The sequence below is a fragment of the Eulemur rufifrons genome, chromosome 29, assembly GCF_041146395.1.
Source record: "Eulemur rufifrons isolate Redbay chromosome 29, OSU_ERuf_1, whole genome shotgun sequence".
In the NCBI taxonomy this organism is placed as follows: Eukaryota; Metazoa; Chordata; class Mammalia; order Primates; family Lemuridae; genus Eulemur; species Eulemur rufifrons.
This window is the reverse complement of record NC_091011.1, coordinates 70,629,613-70,649,230: the sequence shown is the minus strand read 5'-3', so window position 1 is coordinate 70,649,230 and position 19,618 is coordinate 70,629,613. Positions and strand designations below refer to the sequence as shown.

The following is a 19,618-nucleotide window of genomic DNA, read 5'->3' as shown; positions in this document are numbered from 1 at the left end:
ACTGATGCATGACACATCCCTTGCGTAGTGGACTCCATCACACGGCAGAATTTACTCAGTTAATAAAGCAACCTATTTAAAAATGGAATTTTATTAGTCCTTTAGACTCTGGAAATAGGCCAGGAAACTTTTGCTGTTAAAAAGGTGTCACACCTTGGCCGGGCGCGGTGGCTAACGCCTGTAATCCTAGCACTCTGGGAGGCCGAGGCAGGTGGATCGCTGGAGGTCAGGAGTTCGAGACCAGCCTGAGCAAGAGCAAGACCCCGTCTCTACTAAAAATAGAAAGAAATTATATGGACAACTAAAAATATATATAGAAAAAATGAGCCGGGCATGGTGGCACATGCCTGTAGTCCCAGCTACTTGGGAGGCTGAGGCGGTAGGATCGCTTAAGCCCAGGAGTTTGAGGTTGCTGTGAGCTAGGCTGACGCCACGGCACTCACTCTAGCCCGGGCAACAGAGCGAGACTCTGTCTCAAAAAAAAAAAAAAAAAAAAAAAGGTGTCACACCTAAAGTGACTGTTGAAAGCTTATTCATATGAAACTGGATTGGCGAGGTAACGGACAATTTTGAAAAAAAGAAAAGCAGAAATATAGATAAAGTGGAGCAAATCAGCATAATGAGCACACTAGGAAATCAACAGATGCTAGCTTCTCTCATCCTCCTTCGGACTTTTGGAATTCTGCAGAATACCATCAATGTAAATTAAGAACACATATAAACACAAAATAATCCTACACATTCTACAGGGATAATAGATATGACCATATTTCAAATACTCTAGAGTGCACGTCTATATGGGAGGGGTGGGCATCCCTCCTTTAGCTTCTGAGAAGTTAAGGATAGAATTAAATGGTCAAGATGGATGAGGTGGGTAAATAAGCTTACTGGGATGGAGAGGGCAAACAATCAGGTATCAGGAGGTATATTACTAGTTGAAAGCCAGGAAGGTTTTATTTACATAGTTTATGACTTTGAAAAAATTCCAGCATGCCCACTAGTACAAGAAAAAACATGATTTACAGTTCTTAAAATCTGGCAATGACTGACATCCAGACTGCCATAAAGACAGTGGTAATTTTAAAAAAATAAGTTTTGTACAAGAATACAGATAGAGGATATTCAGATGGGCAAGTCATAGGAAAACCTCATTATCTTCAATTGGTTTACCAGAAGTCACTGTCTGGTGAGGATGTTAACTCTATCAGATGATTATGAAATAAGCATCTCCCTTGAAAGGAAATTTCTAGTATTCATAGAAATTCAACATTTCCACACATGCCATTGTGATTCTTCATTAATCAAGAATCTACTAAGGTACTCATGCTGAAAGCACCAATAACTACTAAAGCAGTAAAACAAATCCAACACAAGAGTATTTTAATTTCTGCAAAGTGCTATGATTCGTGTCTCTAGGAAACATGGTAACTACAATCAAGCCTGAACTGTGAACATTATGTGGAAGTACTTTTGCCACCCATTAAAAGCATTTCTTAATAAAATCTGGATTTTTTTATTTTTTTAGTATTTGAACTTCTTTGTGTCTGACCTCACCATTTTGCAGAATCAGGAGAGCCTGAGTTACAATGGGATTTTGATGATAATGCCCCTTCCTAACTCCTGCCAATATTTCTCAATGATGTGAATGTTTCTTCTCATGGAGACGCACGACCGGTTCACACAATAGCTCTCTTTTGATCTGTAACTTCCCTTGAAATAGGAAAACACTGCCTAGAAGTGCTTTAATTGTTTCATTTTATTTTCCAGTCACGTGATAGAAATTATGAATGGAAAAAAAAAAAACCCAAACCATTCCAGACAACAAAATTAAAGCGACCATATTCAAACTGAAAGCTTCAAGAACTTAACAAAAATAGGCCATACATTTCATAAAAAGTGAACCAGGCTTCATTGTTTGGCTCTCAGCCTGTGCCTCTAGCTTCTACTGTGATTTTCCCTTTACAGTATTTGCAAATATCTTACTGCAAAAACAAACAAATTAATTGCACAATGCCAGATAAAACAGACGCAGCTTCTCTCAGAAAGCACTTACCTGCATGAAGCGACCTTCTGACGTCCCAAGATTAGCAATGGTGAGGTCTCCTTTAATGAAAGTGGATATAGATGTCAGGAGGACTTGGTTGAATTGGCCCATGAATAAGTCAACGCGTTGCAAAGCCGTGGTAAACTCTGTTCGATACTCATCCCTGCGCACTTCACAGCCTGACGAATTTCTCAGAAGTGTCTGGAATAAAATATGGTCATAAGAGTTAATGTAAGTCTAGATGTGAACAAGCTGGTAAGAAACTTTCCAGTGTATCTTTCCAGAGCGTGAAGGAGTATGGCCAGGATAACCATGCAAATAGACAAATAGCCCCAGGTAGGCATAAATATTTCTAGTGACCGAATGGCTCCAGTTTCACCAGGCACTGTTGTCTAGATAAGCTTTAAAACTGGGGCAGACCTGACTATCCCAACTTGCACAGTGGTTCACTATGTGCATGCAGAAAGATGGAACTTAGCTAGTGCCATTATAAAAAACCCAAAACCTTGAATGTCTCAGCCCTTGACATAAAGGGAATGCTTCTAGCAGGCACGTCCAATGAGATGAATTTCAATTGGAATAAAAATAAACGTTAGAATCATACCATGATATTATATTTTTAAATGTGTGCCTCTGTGTGTTTGTGTGCAGAGCAGGGTGTGCAGAGCAGGGAGGTGGTGGGGAGTGGCGGTTGCCAGATAATTCAAGGGGAGGCAGCAGAGCCTAGACCCAAGTGCCCCCATCAAATCCTGGGCCCTGATGCTCACTTGCTTTGTGTAATTCCTATACTATTTCTGTATTCAGATAGTCATGTAATCTGTGTTTCATCTTCCCCCATCTATAGAACTATAGAAATGGTACTTACCTTACAGAGTTGTACAGATTAAATGAGCTAGTTTATATAAATCTCTTATAATAGAACCCAGCACATAGAGAACACCCTTGAGGTATTTGTCATCATTATGATGAAAGTCTCAAAAAAACGTAAAAGTTGTACATCAAATGTCTCAGTAACCAGCTTACCAAAAGATAATTATCCACTCAGTCTGATAAATATCCTTTAGATACATCCTCAAACGGAAAGTTTTTAAAAAATACTGTTCGGTGATATATGACAATTAAGCACTGTGGATTCCTCCTTTCCGCTGAACTCTTCAATCTCCTGGTTTTCCTTCTACCTCTCAGACCGCAGCATTCACCTCTCCTTTGCAGAACCCCCCCCTGCCTGGCTGTCGATGTTAGGGTTTCTCAGGGCTCCACCTTAGGGTCACACCTCCACTCTCTCTTCAGTTTCTCCTGGGATGTCTATTACTTATTTCACACACACACACACACACACACACGACTCAGAAACACACACACACACACACACACACACGACTCAGAAACACACACACACACACATGACTTTGCATCTCCACTCACATGACTCAGAAAGCTCAGACTCAACATGTTCATAGCAGAAACCATAACCTTAGCCTGATATTAGGATACTACACACCTCAGCGAATGGCTCTACTATTCCTCCAGGTACGCAAGTCAGAAATCTAAGTATCACCCCCAATTCCTCCCTCTCTCTCAGTCCCCATATATAGTCCATCATCAATTCCCATCGATTTCACTTTCTGAATACTTCCTGGACCCACCCAGTCTTCTCTCTCTGCCCCCATCACCATCCTCATTCTGGCCACCCTACCCTTTTCCTGCACGGCTACTGTGGCTTCCTAACGAGACCCACCACATCCACTGCCACCCGTGACAGGTGACCTGTGCTCCACACTGCAGCAGGATTTTCTTTTTAAAACACAAATCTGATCATGTCTCTGTATTTAAAATACTTAATGCTTCCCCATTGCTCGTAGGATAAAGGACAACATTTTTAACATGGCTGCTGGGCTTCACGTCATCTGGCACCTGCCGAACTGCTCCAGATCTGTGCTCCAGTGAGCCAGCCTTCTTTCAGTTCTCCAAATATGCCACGTGTCTTCCCGTTAAGGGCCTTTGCACACGCTGCCTGCAACGCTCCTTCCAGCTCCATTCACGTTGTTAACACCTCCTTCAGATCTTAGCCGGTCACCATTCCTCAGGAGGCTCGCCCTAACCCCAACATCTAGGTCAAATGCTTCTAGAATTGAGCATCATGATACCTCTTCCTTATTTATGCACCATAGTGTCGCATAGCTGTAACAGCTGCAACTTAATATTTGCTTTCATGATTATAAGATAATGAGAAACTTCTCCCAAGTGGCTCTCTGAGATCAGGGATCCTGCCTGTTCACCACCGTATTGCTAGTGGCTGATTAAATATCACACATAGTAGATATTTAATAATATTAATTTAATGAACAAACACATAAGTGAATCAATTATGGATAGATGGGGGATCATGAGTATTGAGATATGAAACAATATTGTTAAAGCTATTTTTTTTCAGGAATAGGGGTAGTTAAGAGGTTATAAAGGGCAAATGAGGGTGTTTGGTTCCTGGCTGTCCCAAATGAGATAGCTGTGAATTGTTAAATCCAGGGCAGATGACGGGAGGAGGAGAATGTATTAAGGAAAACGAAGTCTACCCTGGGAGAAGAAGAGAGAAAAAGTTCATTCTTACATATCTTGGTATGTAGCTACAAGTCCAGAAAAATGGATAGTTAGGAATTCTTTATTATTGTCCTATTATAATAAGAAGAAAATTGTCATAGTATATATCAAACTAGTTGACAATTGACAAGAACAAACAAATAAAAAGTTTAGTTATCCTTCTGTATAGTGACGATACTCCTTAATATCAAATGTCTACCACAAGGAACACAAAATTCTTAACATCTATTTATTTTTATGGTTAAAACCACCTAAAATGCTCTACTTTGTGTATCAACAACTATATCTCCATTTTAAATGGCAATAAATTAGCAGAGTCTTAAAGATGCTAAACCTACTAACTCTTGTAACTAAGATGTTTTAGTTCTAGACATTTATTTTGATATATTAGTGAGTACTATTTCAGTGTTTAATTAGAAGCCTTTCTTCACTAAAGTACTATGGATTACTCTAACGAGAAGCAGATAATCGAGATATGCCAGCAATTCAATAGTAACCGATCAATTGATAATTAAGTTTCTATAGGTGATCAGTCATCCATTTCACAGAGATACCCAGGGTAAGGGAAGCTGCCTAAAGGAACAAGGACCAATTTTAAATCTCAGGCCACCTGAAGTATTCCCTTATAGAGGTGGCTGTTCTTAGGGCCAGGCTTTTGGGGTTGTTTTGTTCCTTCTCTTGCTAGAGCTTGCTCTTTTTCTCTAAGTCAAGGTGGCATCCTAGGAACTTTAAAGCCTCGAACTTGACCTGGGGCATGGTGCTGCTGGAGACATGATGGATTCACTGGGATATAAAAACATGTGCTGTGAGGAGTAGAGTCTTTGCCCATACATTCTTAGCAGAGGGTCTGTTCAACAAAAGGACAGGAATTGCCTTATCATCTTTTATCCCAGTGCCCTGTATTGTGCCTAGCATACAGTAGGCATTTAATAGCAGCATACCGAAAATTAATACATCCGTAAAGTCTCTAGAGGTAAAGCCCACCTGTCTACCTAGCTTGCTTTGTGGTCTGCCTTGGTTAACAGGGCAAGCAGGGGAATGGAGGGGAAATGATCTCTAGGTGCCTCCTCAGAGACTCTGCAAACCTGCAGGAACTCGTGGATCTTCTGTAAATGAAGGAACAGCAACACAACCAGAACTTTGGCCTCTATACACCTGTTCCATGCATGTAAGTTATGAATGTAGAACTCTGCATCAAAGTTAAGGCAATATTTATATTGTGCACTTCAGAGCTTCTCCTTCAGGAAATAGTGAGGTCTCTAAATAGTACCTCCTCAAGGACTGATAGGATTAATTTATGTGCCTATTGTCCCCAGTTAAAATTTCTAAGTATAGAGACATTGCACAATGTTGGAAGAGGACCTACAGAACTCCTTGATCTTGAAAAATTGTGCACTTTGGAGCCAAAAACTAAACATTAGGTCAGGTTCAAGTGGCATTCAAATTTCATAAACCAGGGGACCCCAGTGTTTTTCTTTTTCACTTTCCCCACAGCTGAGTTCTGCAGGGGAGGCATGGAGGCATGAGCTTCCAGGAAAAATTAACATTCCAGCATTCACTGCAGGAGAGGGGACGCTCCTTGTCTCCTCCCGCTGAGAATCCTGATAAACTCAGTAACTAGGGTGAGGGAAGCAGGGCCTAGCTTGCAGAGCTGCACGCTGTCCTTGAGCTTCTACGGTAGAACTTTTAACTAATAGGGAGCCTTGCTTTAAGCTCTCAGCATCGCAGAGGTAAAGCATTGTGCAAATATGATTAAATCTCAGACTGATTCACTATGTCCCTTAAAGATAATGAGTGCATGTGTTTGCTGCTCATTTGTGCAGGGATGATGGGGTTACTTCATCGCAGCACTTTACACACAGTTCCTGAGTGTAGCATTCGGGGTGGCCCAGCTGGAAGAACAATGACACATCTGCTGCCAGGGATCTCCTTGCTACTCGTGCTTCTCTCAAAGCCAGGAGATCTTATGCCTTGGGGTAAAGCTGAACATAGCTGGCAGACAGCTGTTCTCTGGGACAGTGGATGCTTTGGGGAACCGCAGAGGAGTCTACAGAGGTTTCACACCAGCATCGGGAGGGAGCCAGGCTGACTCTCTTTTATGGTAACAAAGGGAGGAAGAAGGATGGAAGGAAGGAAGGAAGGAAGGGAGGGAGGAAATCAATTTTTACCCTGCACTCGGAATGTGCCAGGCACTGAGTTGGGCATTTTCACATATAGCAAGACTCACGGCTGCCCCGTGAGGTTTGACCACACTCAGTTGCAAGGACGAGGAGACTCAGTGAGCCCAGGGCTCGGTCACAGTGCTTGGTTCACACTGGGACAGACATCAAGAGTCAGTTCTCTCTGATGCTCAGGCTCCTGAATTTCTTTTGCTTCTGTTTACCATTCTGGGCAATGTCCTGAGGACTGCGCAATGACAGAAATGAAAGGGCCTTTGAGATCATCTTACTCTAGTCCCTCATTTTAGGGCTAAAATTAATCCTTAGTTTCTAGATAATGGCAAAGAGATAACCAACAGCATTTTGAGCTATACTAATCAGCATGGCTCTCAAATCTAGCTCTCCCTATTACCAATTCTGGTTCGTGAACATGACCATGCTTACATTCAGGTAACTCTGAGATTCTGTCATCACCGGCTCCTCTTTCTGTAGCATTTCCCACATCCACCCAGGCGCTGAGTCCTGCTCAGCCCTGTCCACAGTGCTGCTCCTGGGCAGCCCTTCCAGCCACACCTGTACCCCTGGCCCAGCCCAGGTGCTTCCTCACTGGCCTGCTGTTCTCCCATCTCTTCTGCCCTGAAGCAGTCCCTTCTTCAAATCCTCACTTGCTTCTCAAAGGCCTGCAGAAAAATCCAAACTCCTTAGTATAGCATTCAGTCCTGCCTTGACTTACCTTTTTCACCTTTTTCTCCATTAAGGCATAAGGTGAGAGGTCCACCTAGGACACCAGATGAATCTCAGAGTGGTTATCCTGACACAAGACCCTGCCCATTCTTGGATCCTTGCATTGCTTTGACAGCAGATGCTCCAATTCTGTTAGTCATTGGTGCCCATTCCTTGCTCAGGTAAGCCTGAAGCAAAGCTGGCTCTTTCCTCAAATCTCTCTTTAGGTCTCTTGAATGACAGAGGTAATGTGCTTTATTGGGTAGGCAAGGGAAGACAGTGACAAAGAATAAGGTAGATAATATAAGGGTCCAGGAACATACCAGGTAGCTCGAGATATTTGAGTCAAGAGGGAAAAAAAAATAAGGAAAAACCCCCATTCACCCAGTACAGTGTATGGTTTGGACACACACACATGTAGTGCAACTACAGGGACAGGAAAGATCAACGTACAACTCATAATCGTGCACCCACTTTCCTGGGAGGGGGAGGACAATACTGGGATGGGACACACAGGAGGCTTCCAAGGCATTAGTAATGTTCGCTTTTTTAAAGCCTGGTGGTAGAGACATGAGTATCAATATTTGTTTTATTTTTTCATATCTATATATACACAAAAAACATACATACATATACATATGTGTGTATGTATATGTATATATATTCATACACTATATGTGTGTGTGTGTTTATATACTATGTACTTACATATAGTACGGTCATGCACTGCATAATGACATTTCAGTCAACAATAGACTAAATATATGACAATGGTCCCATAAGATTATAATATTGTATTTCACTGTACCTTTTCTATATTTAGATACACAAATGCTTACCACTGTGTTGCAATTGCCTACAGTATTCAGTACGGTAGCATGTGGTGCGGGTTTGCAGCCTAGGAGCGGTAAGCTACACCGTACAGCCTGCGTGTGCAGGAGGCCATACCAACCAGGTTTGTGAATGTGCACTCCGTGATGTTCGCAAGACGACGATGTCACCTAATGACTCATTTCTCAGAACAGATCCCCATCATTAAGTGATGCACGACTGTACATAATTCTTTTGTATACTTTTAGTATATCATAATAAAAATAAATTTTAAAACAGTGAATAAATGGGAAAGGAGGAAGTGGAGAATTTATTAAGAAATTTTTCCACCTCAGCTTCTTGATGTCCTAAGCAATTTTGAAACATTCTTATGGCTTTTCTTAGCTCACAGTAATAATGTTACATAACACTTGCATATTGGCTTATGGTTTTCTCATTTGCTCCCCTTAACTAATCTGTGACTTGGGCTTGTTATGATCATCATAATCTTACAGATGAAGAAACTGAGGTTCAGAGAGTTAAGTCAATAAATACTAGAGTTTGAATCCTAGTTGTTGATTTCAAACCTTGTATTCCTTACACTGCATCATGCTTCTTACATAAGGCCCTTATATACTTCTGAGGCAAACCCACACTCTGGGATGACCTGAGGCCCTGAGAGAGAAGAGTGGGCATGTCTGTGGGGCAGCACTGGGTCTACTCCAGGGAGGCTTTGGTGAGTGGCATGACCTTCGGCAAATCACTTGATTTCTCTGGGTCTCAGTTGTATCTTACTTATTTAAGAAACACTTGTTCCTAGTGTTTACAATGTATTAAGGCACAGTTCTAAGCACTTTATGAATACAAATCTCATAATAACAAGCCTAGGAAGAAACCAAGGTGCCGAGTGGTCACATGACCAGCAGCGCAGGGCCAAGATTAAACCTGGCCATCTGGGCCCAGAGTCTTCACCACCAACCTAGGTTGCATGCTTTCTGTCTGTAAAGGGAGGGGTCGAGCAAATTCTTTTTTTTTTTTTTTCTAATTTCAGAATATTAAGGGGGTACAAATGTTTTGGTCACATAAATTGCCTTTGCACCGCTCAAGTCAAAGCTACAAGTGTGCCCATCCCCCAGATAGCACACACTGCACCTATTAGGTGTGAATATACCCATCCCCTGCTCCCCCCTTCCACCTGCCCAATCCCCGATGAATGTTACTTCCATATGTGCATATAAGTGTTGATAGCAAATTGGTTTCTAAGTTCTCTTCCAGCTCCACGGGTGGCTTCCTAAAGCTTCCCCTGGGCTTGGAGCCACCAAACTGCCATCAGCCAGTTGTCAGAACAAATCATTGCTTGGTATGTTTAGGTTACCAAATGAGTACACAATCACTGTCCTCCAACCAGTAAAGGCTGTCCCCAAATCTAGACAGATAATGGGTTCTAGGAGAAGTTTTTAAAAAGCATAAACTTTTCAAGGTTTATCCACTTCTAAAACAATTCTATGACTCTGAGAACCAATGGTAGACACCCTTTTTTATTTTTGTAAACAAACTTGTTCCTTAACTCAAAGTCTTATATACTGTCATAGAGTTAAATAACAGGAATTACTCTACAATTTATAACCCTTGATGCAATACTTTAGTTAATTCTTTCTTTACCCTTTTATGAGTACTTGCCAGATATTTTTACCTGACTCAGACATATAACTTTTTTTTATAAAAAGAAAATTGAAGTGCTATATACCTCAATATATTTGATTCAAAATGTTTCCCCTAATTAACATTATGATGTATGCAGAGAATATGCAATTACATTTAATTCAGTGTAATTAAGGATGTGATATATTTAAAATAGTGATTCTTTTAATTGATCTATAGGATGGATTTAGCTCATCTATAGATAATTTAAATCAGTCTTGCAGGTAAATTTTTAAAAAAATGCACTATCTTGTAAAATCTTTGCCAGTTCACTCATATCACCTTTCTTCCCTCCTTGACCATGACTAAATTATCACAAGCATTTTAATATAAACTTTATTCATAATCATACTTTGTACACATTCTAGGTACCTATAATAATGTTTTTTGGGGAGACATGTATTTCAAAATAAAAAGTCCCTCTGCCTAGAGTTTTTCATATAGTTGGCTCAAAACTCAACTGTTTAAATTTCACTTACATGTTCTCTTCTCTTTATTAAGTAAGACTGGGAGGGAAGATGGTGTGGGACTGTGGGCAGAGGCACAGAGCTTTAAACTTCAGTATCTGGTTATGTCTCTTACAGACAGGTTTTAACTACTCGCAATCTGTACTCAGATGTCTAAGATCTTGATGTTGAAGCCTGGATTCTCTGTAAAATGCAGAAGAATCAGTTCTCTGGCAGAGCAGGTCCTTCTCTTTACTACCCGGCTAGACTGTTAGGGTGGTGCGGTCAAACCCTAAGAATCTGACCACATTGTTTTGTGCTATGAAGAGGACTCAGTCCGGTGCTGTGTGCAGGGCACAGTTTAAAAGGAAAACACGTCCTCAACACTTCTGCTTCCGCTAACCCGCCTTGGTGAAGTAATACTGCCTTACCGCTTAAATAGCCATGGGGTTTGCAGCAACCTGAGACCTCAGCTGGAGTTCTAGCAGGGGAGCAGAGCTGGGGGCAGAGTTAAAGAAGGGCTGATTTGCAGGCAGGAAGAAAGGGCATTCTCTCCGGCTGTGTGTGCAGCCTCAGATAGCCCTTAGCACAGCATAGGCAGATGTCTGGCCAGCCAGGTGCGGGCTCGATGCTGGTGACTCACAAGGTGATGGACGTTGCAACCAATCTGCCCTTACAGCCTCCTGGCAACGACCTAACTTTACACACCCATCAGCATCTTCTCTTCTGAGGACCAGCCCTGTCTCTGCAACTGCCTTCGGGTTATGTCTGAATATACCATTATACCATCGTTGATTTTCAAAGTCATCATTTTTCTTTCCAAACTGACTCCCTCTTCCAGCTTCCTCTACGTGGCATCAATAGCCACCCTCTCCCTGAGTTTGAGGTCTGAGCTGTCTTGGAGTCTTCCTTTCTTTTTTATATCTACTCAAAGATTCTTATACACTTTTCTATTGAATTAAAGGAAATATCATATTTGACCTGCTACAATCTGATTTCCTTGATTCTAAAATCTTCCTCTTCAAGCTCACTTCTACAACTTTTTAGCGTAATGCTTCCAAAACACTTTCTCAGCATGTCCTGTGATAATCACACTAGCCTAGCGGAGACCAGCTTGGGTCAGGAGTGGCCCTGAACTTCCTAGCTATGCGAACTTATGTTTCCTGGGTCTCTAAACCTCAGTTCCTCACTTATAAAGTGGAAAAACACATACCTATATCATACAGTTGTTTTGAGGCTTAAATGAATCTAGTTCCAGGGACATATTAAATGGTCACTTCATTCATTTCGTCATTCAGAAATATTTATGGAGACCTGTAGTAGATTGAATAGTGTCCCTCTAAAATTCACATCCTTCTGGAACATCAGAATGTGAACTTATTTGGAAATAGGCTCTTTTATAAGTGATTAGTTAAGGATCTCGAGAAGAAATCATCCTGGATTTAGCGTGGGTCCTGAGTCCAATGACTGCTGTCCTTGTAAAAGAAGAGAGGACACAGGGACACTGGGAAGCCTGCCGTGTGGAGGCGGAGGTGGAGATTGGAGTGATGCTGCCACAACCTAAGGAGCGCCTGGGACCCCAGAACTACAAGAGGCAAGGAAGCATTCTTCCCTAGAGCCTCCGGAGGGAGCCTGACTCTGGCCGACACCTTGATTTTGGACTTCCAGAACTATGTGAGAATAAACTTCTGCTGTTTAAAGCTACCAAGTTTATAGTAATTTGTTCCCGCAGCTCTAGGAAACTATGAATAATACAAAATCATACCATGTGACACACTGTTCCAGGCACTGAAGAATATGGCAACAAACAAAAAAGACATAAGTCTCTGTCCTTGTGCAACTTAAACAGTTATCATACTACTGTTGTTAGTCTAGTGACTCCTCATGATGCCTATAAGGCCGAAGTCCAAAATTCTAAGTTTCTTCATCTATAAAGTGGAAACACTCAGACCTCTTGAATAGAATTACTTACAGCTCAGAAGTAAGGTCATCCATGGCTCTCCAAAATTTGTAGAACTATTATCTGTCCACTATTATTTTTTATTATTCTCTAAAGCAGGGATTGGACCACTTTTTTTTTGGTAAAGGGTTAGATAGAAAATATGTTTGTTTTTGAGGGCAAGAAGGTCCCTGTGTCTTATTTTTGTTTGTGTTTGTGCATGCGTGTGTGTGTGTGTGTGTGTGTATGCGTATGTGTGCGTTCAACCCCTTAAAAAAATCACTCAACTTGCTGAATGTGCAAAAACAGGATATAGTTTGCCAGCCCTAGCAAATGCTTCTACCTATGGCCCACCTTGAAGACACTATACACATAGGGAGACAAGAGACCGACACACCAAATAGCTCACTAATAATGCAAAGTAATACAAAGGACTCAGTGGATAGGTAAGTTCTGAAAACATTGTACAGGCAGAAATGCTCTAAGACTAGGAAAAGGCTTACACAGTTGGAGAAAGCTCATGGCAGAGGTGGAAGTTGAGCCAGGTCTTGATAGATGTTGGATTAGTGAAGAGAAAAGAGAAACACTTAGAGCAGAATATATTTTATGCATATGTGTGTATGGATTTATGTACGCATGTGTACAAATGCATTAAAACATAAATGAAATAAATATTTATTCACTCTCTTCTCAAGGTGTCACCAGGATTCAAAAGACTCAGAGTTCTACAAGGATGTGGGCTTTGGAATTCTAAGTGTTAAAACTTTTGCTTCTTTATCATCATTTCCTAAGGTGAATCAGATTTAAAACAGACTGAGGCCATGTGGTTTTGGTTAACGGCCTTCATATTGCATTTCAATCACAGCCAGGAGTGACAGAGTGATTCATAGGGAAAATTGTTCCAAGTGAGGCAGGTTTTACTGCTTAGTGTAAAGAGGTTTTCTGCTTTTCTCTACTTAGTTAACAGAAACCAAATTTTAATCTACTTACTCATAGAAGCATAAGAGAAATTCAGAAGACACAACAGCAATTACCCTGCACTAAATAAAACAGAAGTAGTTCTTCCTGGAGGTGATAAGAGCTGTGGTCTGTTTATGTGCCTAACAGTGTCACGCTCAATAGCAACAGACTGATAAGTGTCTTAGTGGAGGGCCAGGAGAGGTGAAAGATGGATGAAACAACCGTCCTTCAGTTGTGCCCCAACACATTGTTTGAGCCCATGACTGTATCCCAGCCTGCCATCAGTTCAACTGCCATGACCTCTTATCCTTTCTTTCCATCTTACCATCGTGGAGTGAGGCCCTTTACTTATCTTTTCCCCTTGTTTCTGACAGGAACTGCTTATCAGAAATCTCCCTTGTGGCAACCCTTCTCAGCGGCCAAGGTCCCTGAGGCCTGTACCCAGTTCTCTTCCCGTCCCAGTGTGTCTACACCAAGGCCAAGTTCAGGAAAGTTTCTCTCTGTACAAAGCATGTACTTGGTGCCTACGAAGTGATGCCACTGTGCAGTGCAATCCTGCAGCTGCAGGAAGAGTGGTATCGATGAAGCCCTTTGCCCTTGTTTTGTTTTCAACTTGAAATCATGGATTGGTGACCAATAGTGAAAATCTGTGGATTCCAAGTGCAAATATCAAGAGCAGGGAGGAGGATATCTCTACCGGTACCACTGCTGTATTCCTGCCCATGAGCAGGCCTTGCCTAGAGTCCTGCTTACAGACAGTCTCACCCACCCAAAGAGTTAGTTCTGTTGAAAGGCTCGAGAAAGCACCAAGGAGCAGAGGAGGTATTCCCTCTTCCTCCTCTTAATGGCTTTAATCCTGTGTTCCCAATTTCAATTAAGTACAAAGTTCTGGAATTCCTATTCATTTTCCCTGTCTTCATCTTTTCTTCTCCTTTTTCTCCTTCTTTGTTCTTTGATCCTTCTTCATTCCAAACTGCTGGTGCTGGTGGATAGAGGACAGGGTGGGGTGTGTGTGTGTGTGTGTGTGTGTGTGTGTAAGGAAGGGGCATAGGTATTCATAAGTGGAACTTTGCAGTTTTTCTTCCGTGCTACTTTAACTCTTGAAACCCCTCTAATTTTATAAAGTAGCTTTTAGAGATTTGGAGGAAAGATCGAAAAACTTTTATCTAAAAAAAATTTTTACTCATCAGCATCCCATTACATGACTCGAAATATGGGCTTTGTTGTAGTTATTTATCCATTCAATAAACATCTATTTTGTTCAAGCTATTGAGTTAGGCACTGGGAAGGTGGAGATTAACATCACAGTTCGTATCTTCAAGTGGCTAATGATGGAGCTGGTGAACACACGACAATTGAGTGTGGTAAGAGACAGGGCAGAGATAAGCAAAGAGTGCTATGGAGTACTCAGGAAAGGCAGCCAATCTGGAATATTGGGGTTGGGGGCGATGAGGTGAAAGCTAGTGAAAATTTCCTGGGGCAGGAATGTCTGAGTGGACTTTTACAGAATAGGGAGAAAGTGTTAACCTGACAAAATGAGTGCTAAAGGGAACTGAGGCAGTCCAAGCAGGAAGTGTTAAGGCAGGGCTGTGAGGGAGATGGTGGATTCCGGGAACTGCACGAGTGACAGGGCGTGCGTAGGTCAAGGCTAAGGGGTGTGCTTGAGCCACCTCCTACCCATCACAGAGCCAACTATGCACATTTCTTCCTAATTTTTGTTCAGTGATAAAAACTGTTTCAGTGTCAGCTTGAAATTGGCTTGGTGGGGGGTCTTTACACCACAGAAATTGGCAAACACTACACATCAGGGGCTTCTCCCTGCACTGCTCCCCCCACCCTACCCCCTGCAAAGTTAAACATTTACCAGCATACCACAGGGTGTGAGGGAGGACCAGGAAACAGCCAAGGCCAAGGCAAGAAACTCCTTGCAAATCATACTAAGGAGCGTGGGTTTTACTCTGAAACCATTGGGGAGCACTCAAATTATTTTAAGGGATGTGGTTAGACAAATGGGTTTGCTTACTTACTCAAGCAGCACTTTGGAGACAAATAGATTGGCTAGGGGTAAAGAGGAGGAGGCAGGTCTAGTTTTATCTTATTGGCATCATTTTCAACACACTAAAAAAAAAAAACTCCTGTCTGGAATTATGACATACAACTTTCTGTTTCTGCTTTGTGTATGTGTAGAAGGAGAGAAGAGTTTTAAACTTTGTATTTACTATGAATGAAAACCAGGTTTTATTTTAAATAAGGAATAGAAGGAGCCTGAATTAGATTGTGCTTAATTAAGAAGTCTGAGATAGGCTGAATGATTCCTTGGAAATATTAAGTTTCTTGATTAAATAGGTGTTGTGAGTGGCACCCAAACCAGCAGCTGGATAAGGTGCTTAAGCAAGTATTAAATAAGGCTGGAGTACAAGAATGAGAATGTCAACATGGGTTAATGAATGAGAGAGGTTGTGTAAACTATTACTTAATCCCAGTTGAGGGTTTCCTGAGCCACTGGGGAACTGGGCTGAGGTTGATAGACAGGAATAAGGTTAGAAGGAAACAGAGCATTAAACAGACAATAGTTCAGTTTAATTTGTGATTTACCCATAGTTCAGAGTATAAAAGGTAAAATGAAGATATGCCAATGTTGTTATTAAAATAATTTTCCAGCCATTCACTGGGACAGAGATTTTATTATATTTTGGCAGAGAAAATAGAAAATTTGACTATATCTTAACTAGTTCTTGAACCTCCAGCATACAGAGTATTAAATAAGGCACTGGGAGTTATTTATAACAGCTGGTTCCAAGGGCCATGGGCATACAGGGAAAACTTTAATATCTAAAGATCACACAAGTGCTTAATTAATATTTACTTATGAAAATTTAGGTGTTTACTTTCCAAATATTTCATAATCCTTTGTTTTTCATGAGTTCATCTGCATTCAATTGGATTGTTATCTTATTGCCAGGGTTATAAGATATCCAATATAGTTTACACCATGGTTACCCTAGATCCCATAATATTCTGGAGTTTATTTTTCAATAAGGAAATTTCTTTTGTTAGGTGTCGTGGCGTCCCGGTGTACATTTTTTCTGTCATCTGTAACTGTGCCGCAAATAGTGAACTCTAAATTTTCAATACTGAGGTGACATGTTTTCCTGTGCAGAAGCTACTAAAAACAGATGGAGGCAGGAGAGGAGGCATGAGGGCAATTACTGCGCATCACGTCACAAACCCAGCCTGAAAATCTGTAATTGCTACTCATGTTTTCTTAAGCATTTGATTCTAGAAAGTATCTAGACAGAAAATCTCAGAACGAGTCATAATTCACCATAATATGATACCATTTTTTTAAAGCAGGGATATATTTTAGTCCTCTTTGTACATGTCAACAACCTGTACTTTGACCTTTTGACATTAATTATACATTTTACCTACTATTGCTAACCTACCACTTAAATATTACTAATCGTTCTGCAAACACTAATATCCTTAATATTGGGCCAGTAATAGAATTGATCTTGTGGTTTGTATGCTCAACTCTACTTGGAATCAGTACTTTTCCTATAACTATTCTGAAAATGAGAGCGAGTTTAGTTGAGAGTAAGAATCATTGCTCATTTTTTTTCCACATTGGCTCTAGATAAACCCTCTGTAATTGGTGTTTATCAAATTAGAAATACTTCTCAATTACTCTTACTAATACATTTACTGATTCTTATTTGCCATGATGTTGGAGCCACATATAAGTTTATATTTAATGAATCACCAGATAGATTATATCCTATTAGAAATTCCTCTTCTTTATTCATGTAATTCAGTTTCTTAAGCCCCAGGATCACCTAATTTGACCTTATATTCACCTCTATTATTGTACTTTAGAACATTTCCAGAGTCTTGGATGCATATTATTGAATATATGAAGAAAAACAGTCTCACTTTCCTATTATCTTTCCTGAGGTTTTGTATAACCCCTATACGCACTGTACTCTTGTACACAGGCTTTTGCACTCAAGATTCTGGTCACCTTACTGGAAAACAAATACTCCTCTGCCTGTAATCACAGCCTTCAGGAAGGGGCAAGCCGGTGACCTCTCTGACTTGTAGGCACAGGAATAAGCCCTGAAGTCTCCTGTTCCCTTGGCAAACACTACTTCTTTCTTGGCCAAACAAAAGTGAACAAAGTAAACACAGAAAAAGGTGAACATTTCTTTTGATTCCTCATACGCATTTTTACACCTGCATTTCAAAACTTCATGGTTTATGGAGATGACAAAAATAATGCTGTTTATGATCCAGTCATCAAAATGCATTTGTAAGTTTTACCAAGAACTTTTATCCAAACATTTCAGCAACTCAGATGGTCTCTGTTTACTGTATTAATACAGAGATTTCTTTCGGAAGACAAAATTTTTTGGTTGAATAACACTGTTTTCTATGATCTGCAAAGCGTATGCTTAGGTACAAAGACACATGACAAAGCTTCTGCCCTCTAAGGCCTTAAACTTATTTAGATATTTGCATGATTAAATACATAGAGAGATAAACACAGTCAAAATGAAAGAGAAAGGCAAAATGTGTCTGCAGCTAGAGATGAAGGAACTTGCCTGCAAATCAGAACAGTATGAAGCTGGCACTAACTGGAGAGCATACACTGTGCATTCAGTCGGTGCTCATGACATTCTTGTGAGTCCTGGGAGCACCTGCCTCTCACTTGGCCCTCCAGGCCGCATGATTCTCATGAGAAGGAAGTGGTCTAAAAATGGATGTAATTGTGCAGGGTGCCGTACACAGACGCAGAAAGACAATGTGACTCGGGGCCACCTCAGCATCACAGTCCCTGGAATTCTATAAACGTTTATAATTTTGAAAGTTTCAAAAGAGCTTCTTTTGTGTGTTCTCAGATTTGTATGATTCTCTTTGTCATAGGACTATTAGTAATAGGACAATCCCTTTCATCCCCAAGAGAAATAGATTCTAGTGTTCTATAGCCCTGTAGGATGACCATAGTTAACAGTAGTATGTTAAACAGTTTCAAATATCTAGAAGGGGGATACGTGAATGTTCCCAACACAAAGAAATGATAAATGTTTGAGATGATGCACATGTCTGATCTGATACATTTGATACATTATATGTATCAAAACATCAGTATGTACTCCATGAATATGTACAATTATTATTTGTCAACTCAAAAAAAGGGGAAATATTCTCTTCTGACAAATAGGGTCCCAAGTGTTGGCCACAGAAGAAAGGAGAGGGAAACAAGGAAGACAGAACTTGGCCCGATATAAGAAATATCCATTTTCAAAGAAGCTGATTATGGTGATGGGCTACGTGAGGCAGTGAGAGTGAGCATGACCTAAATTATGTCCACAGCTTCTAGAAATCCACACGTTGTCTTCTTCATAAGAAGAACCACTCAATGAAAAGTAACTTAATTCATTTAGAAACCAAAGACAAGAGAATTTTAAACACACTGACAACTGTTTTTTTCAACAGAAAATGCTAAAAAAGTTAAATTCCCCAGCATTGTACCACTTCTTCTGATGTTTCTGTAAGTGTAAAATAATATGCACTAATGGCCACAACCCACTCTAGCAGCTCGTAGTTAAGATGTAAAGCTTATGAAATAGATAATGATTATTGGTTTAATAAATACTGGCTACATATTTGTCCACATACGAAAGACATTACTACTTCTAAAATTTTAAGCTTTATGTAAAAGTTGACTTTCACCTCCTCAGAGCAGCCTTTTGTGACTAAACCACCAAAGTTAGATATTCCTTCTCATTTGCATCCACAGATGTTTATTTCCCTCACAGTATATTTTCATAAATTATCATGATCTATTTGTTTATTGACATAACATGGTTTATTGTCATCTTCACTGGGTCTGTCTGCTTCATGAAGACAAGTCACATGTCTAGCTCGTTCCCCACTGTAATACCAGCAGAGTTAAAGACTCAATGAATATCTGTTGAATTTCTTGTTGCATCTTGGTTCTATGAATAAATCCTTTGCTCTACCTCTTGTTGAAAATAATGATGACAAGTTTTTTGTCATTTTATGCACTAAATAAAATGGTTAGGCTTCTAGCACTTGGCTTAAACTAATAAGATGAAAGAACATGGATGTAATGTAATTAGCTTAAGATAAATGGAAAATATTGCACATTTTATCGTCAAGATAACTTTTAGAGATATTCGTTTTTGCTATTGACTGCCACTGCATTAGTGCTTGT

At 40.5% G+C, this 19,618-nt stretch overlaps 1 protein-coding gene across 1 annotated transcript in view; it reads right to left on the bottom strand.

Moving 5' to 3' along the window:
* Positions 1-19,618, bottom strand: part of MET (MET proto-oncogene, receptor tyrosine kinase) — a 104,074-nt gene that overhangs the window by 50,459 nt on the left and 33,997 nt on the right. The window contains exon 3 of the mRNA XM_069462669.1: positions 2,054-2,245. Coding sequence (XP_069318770.1) covers positions 2,054-2,245 — 192 coding nt within the window. The remainder of the gene's footprint in view (positions 1-2,053; positions 2,246-19,618) is intronic.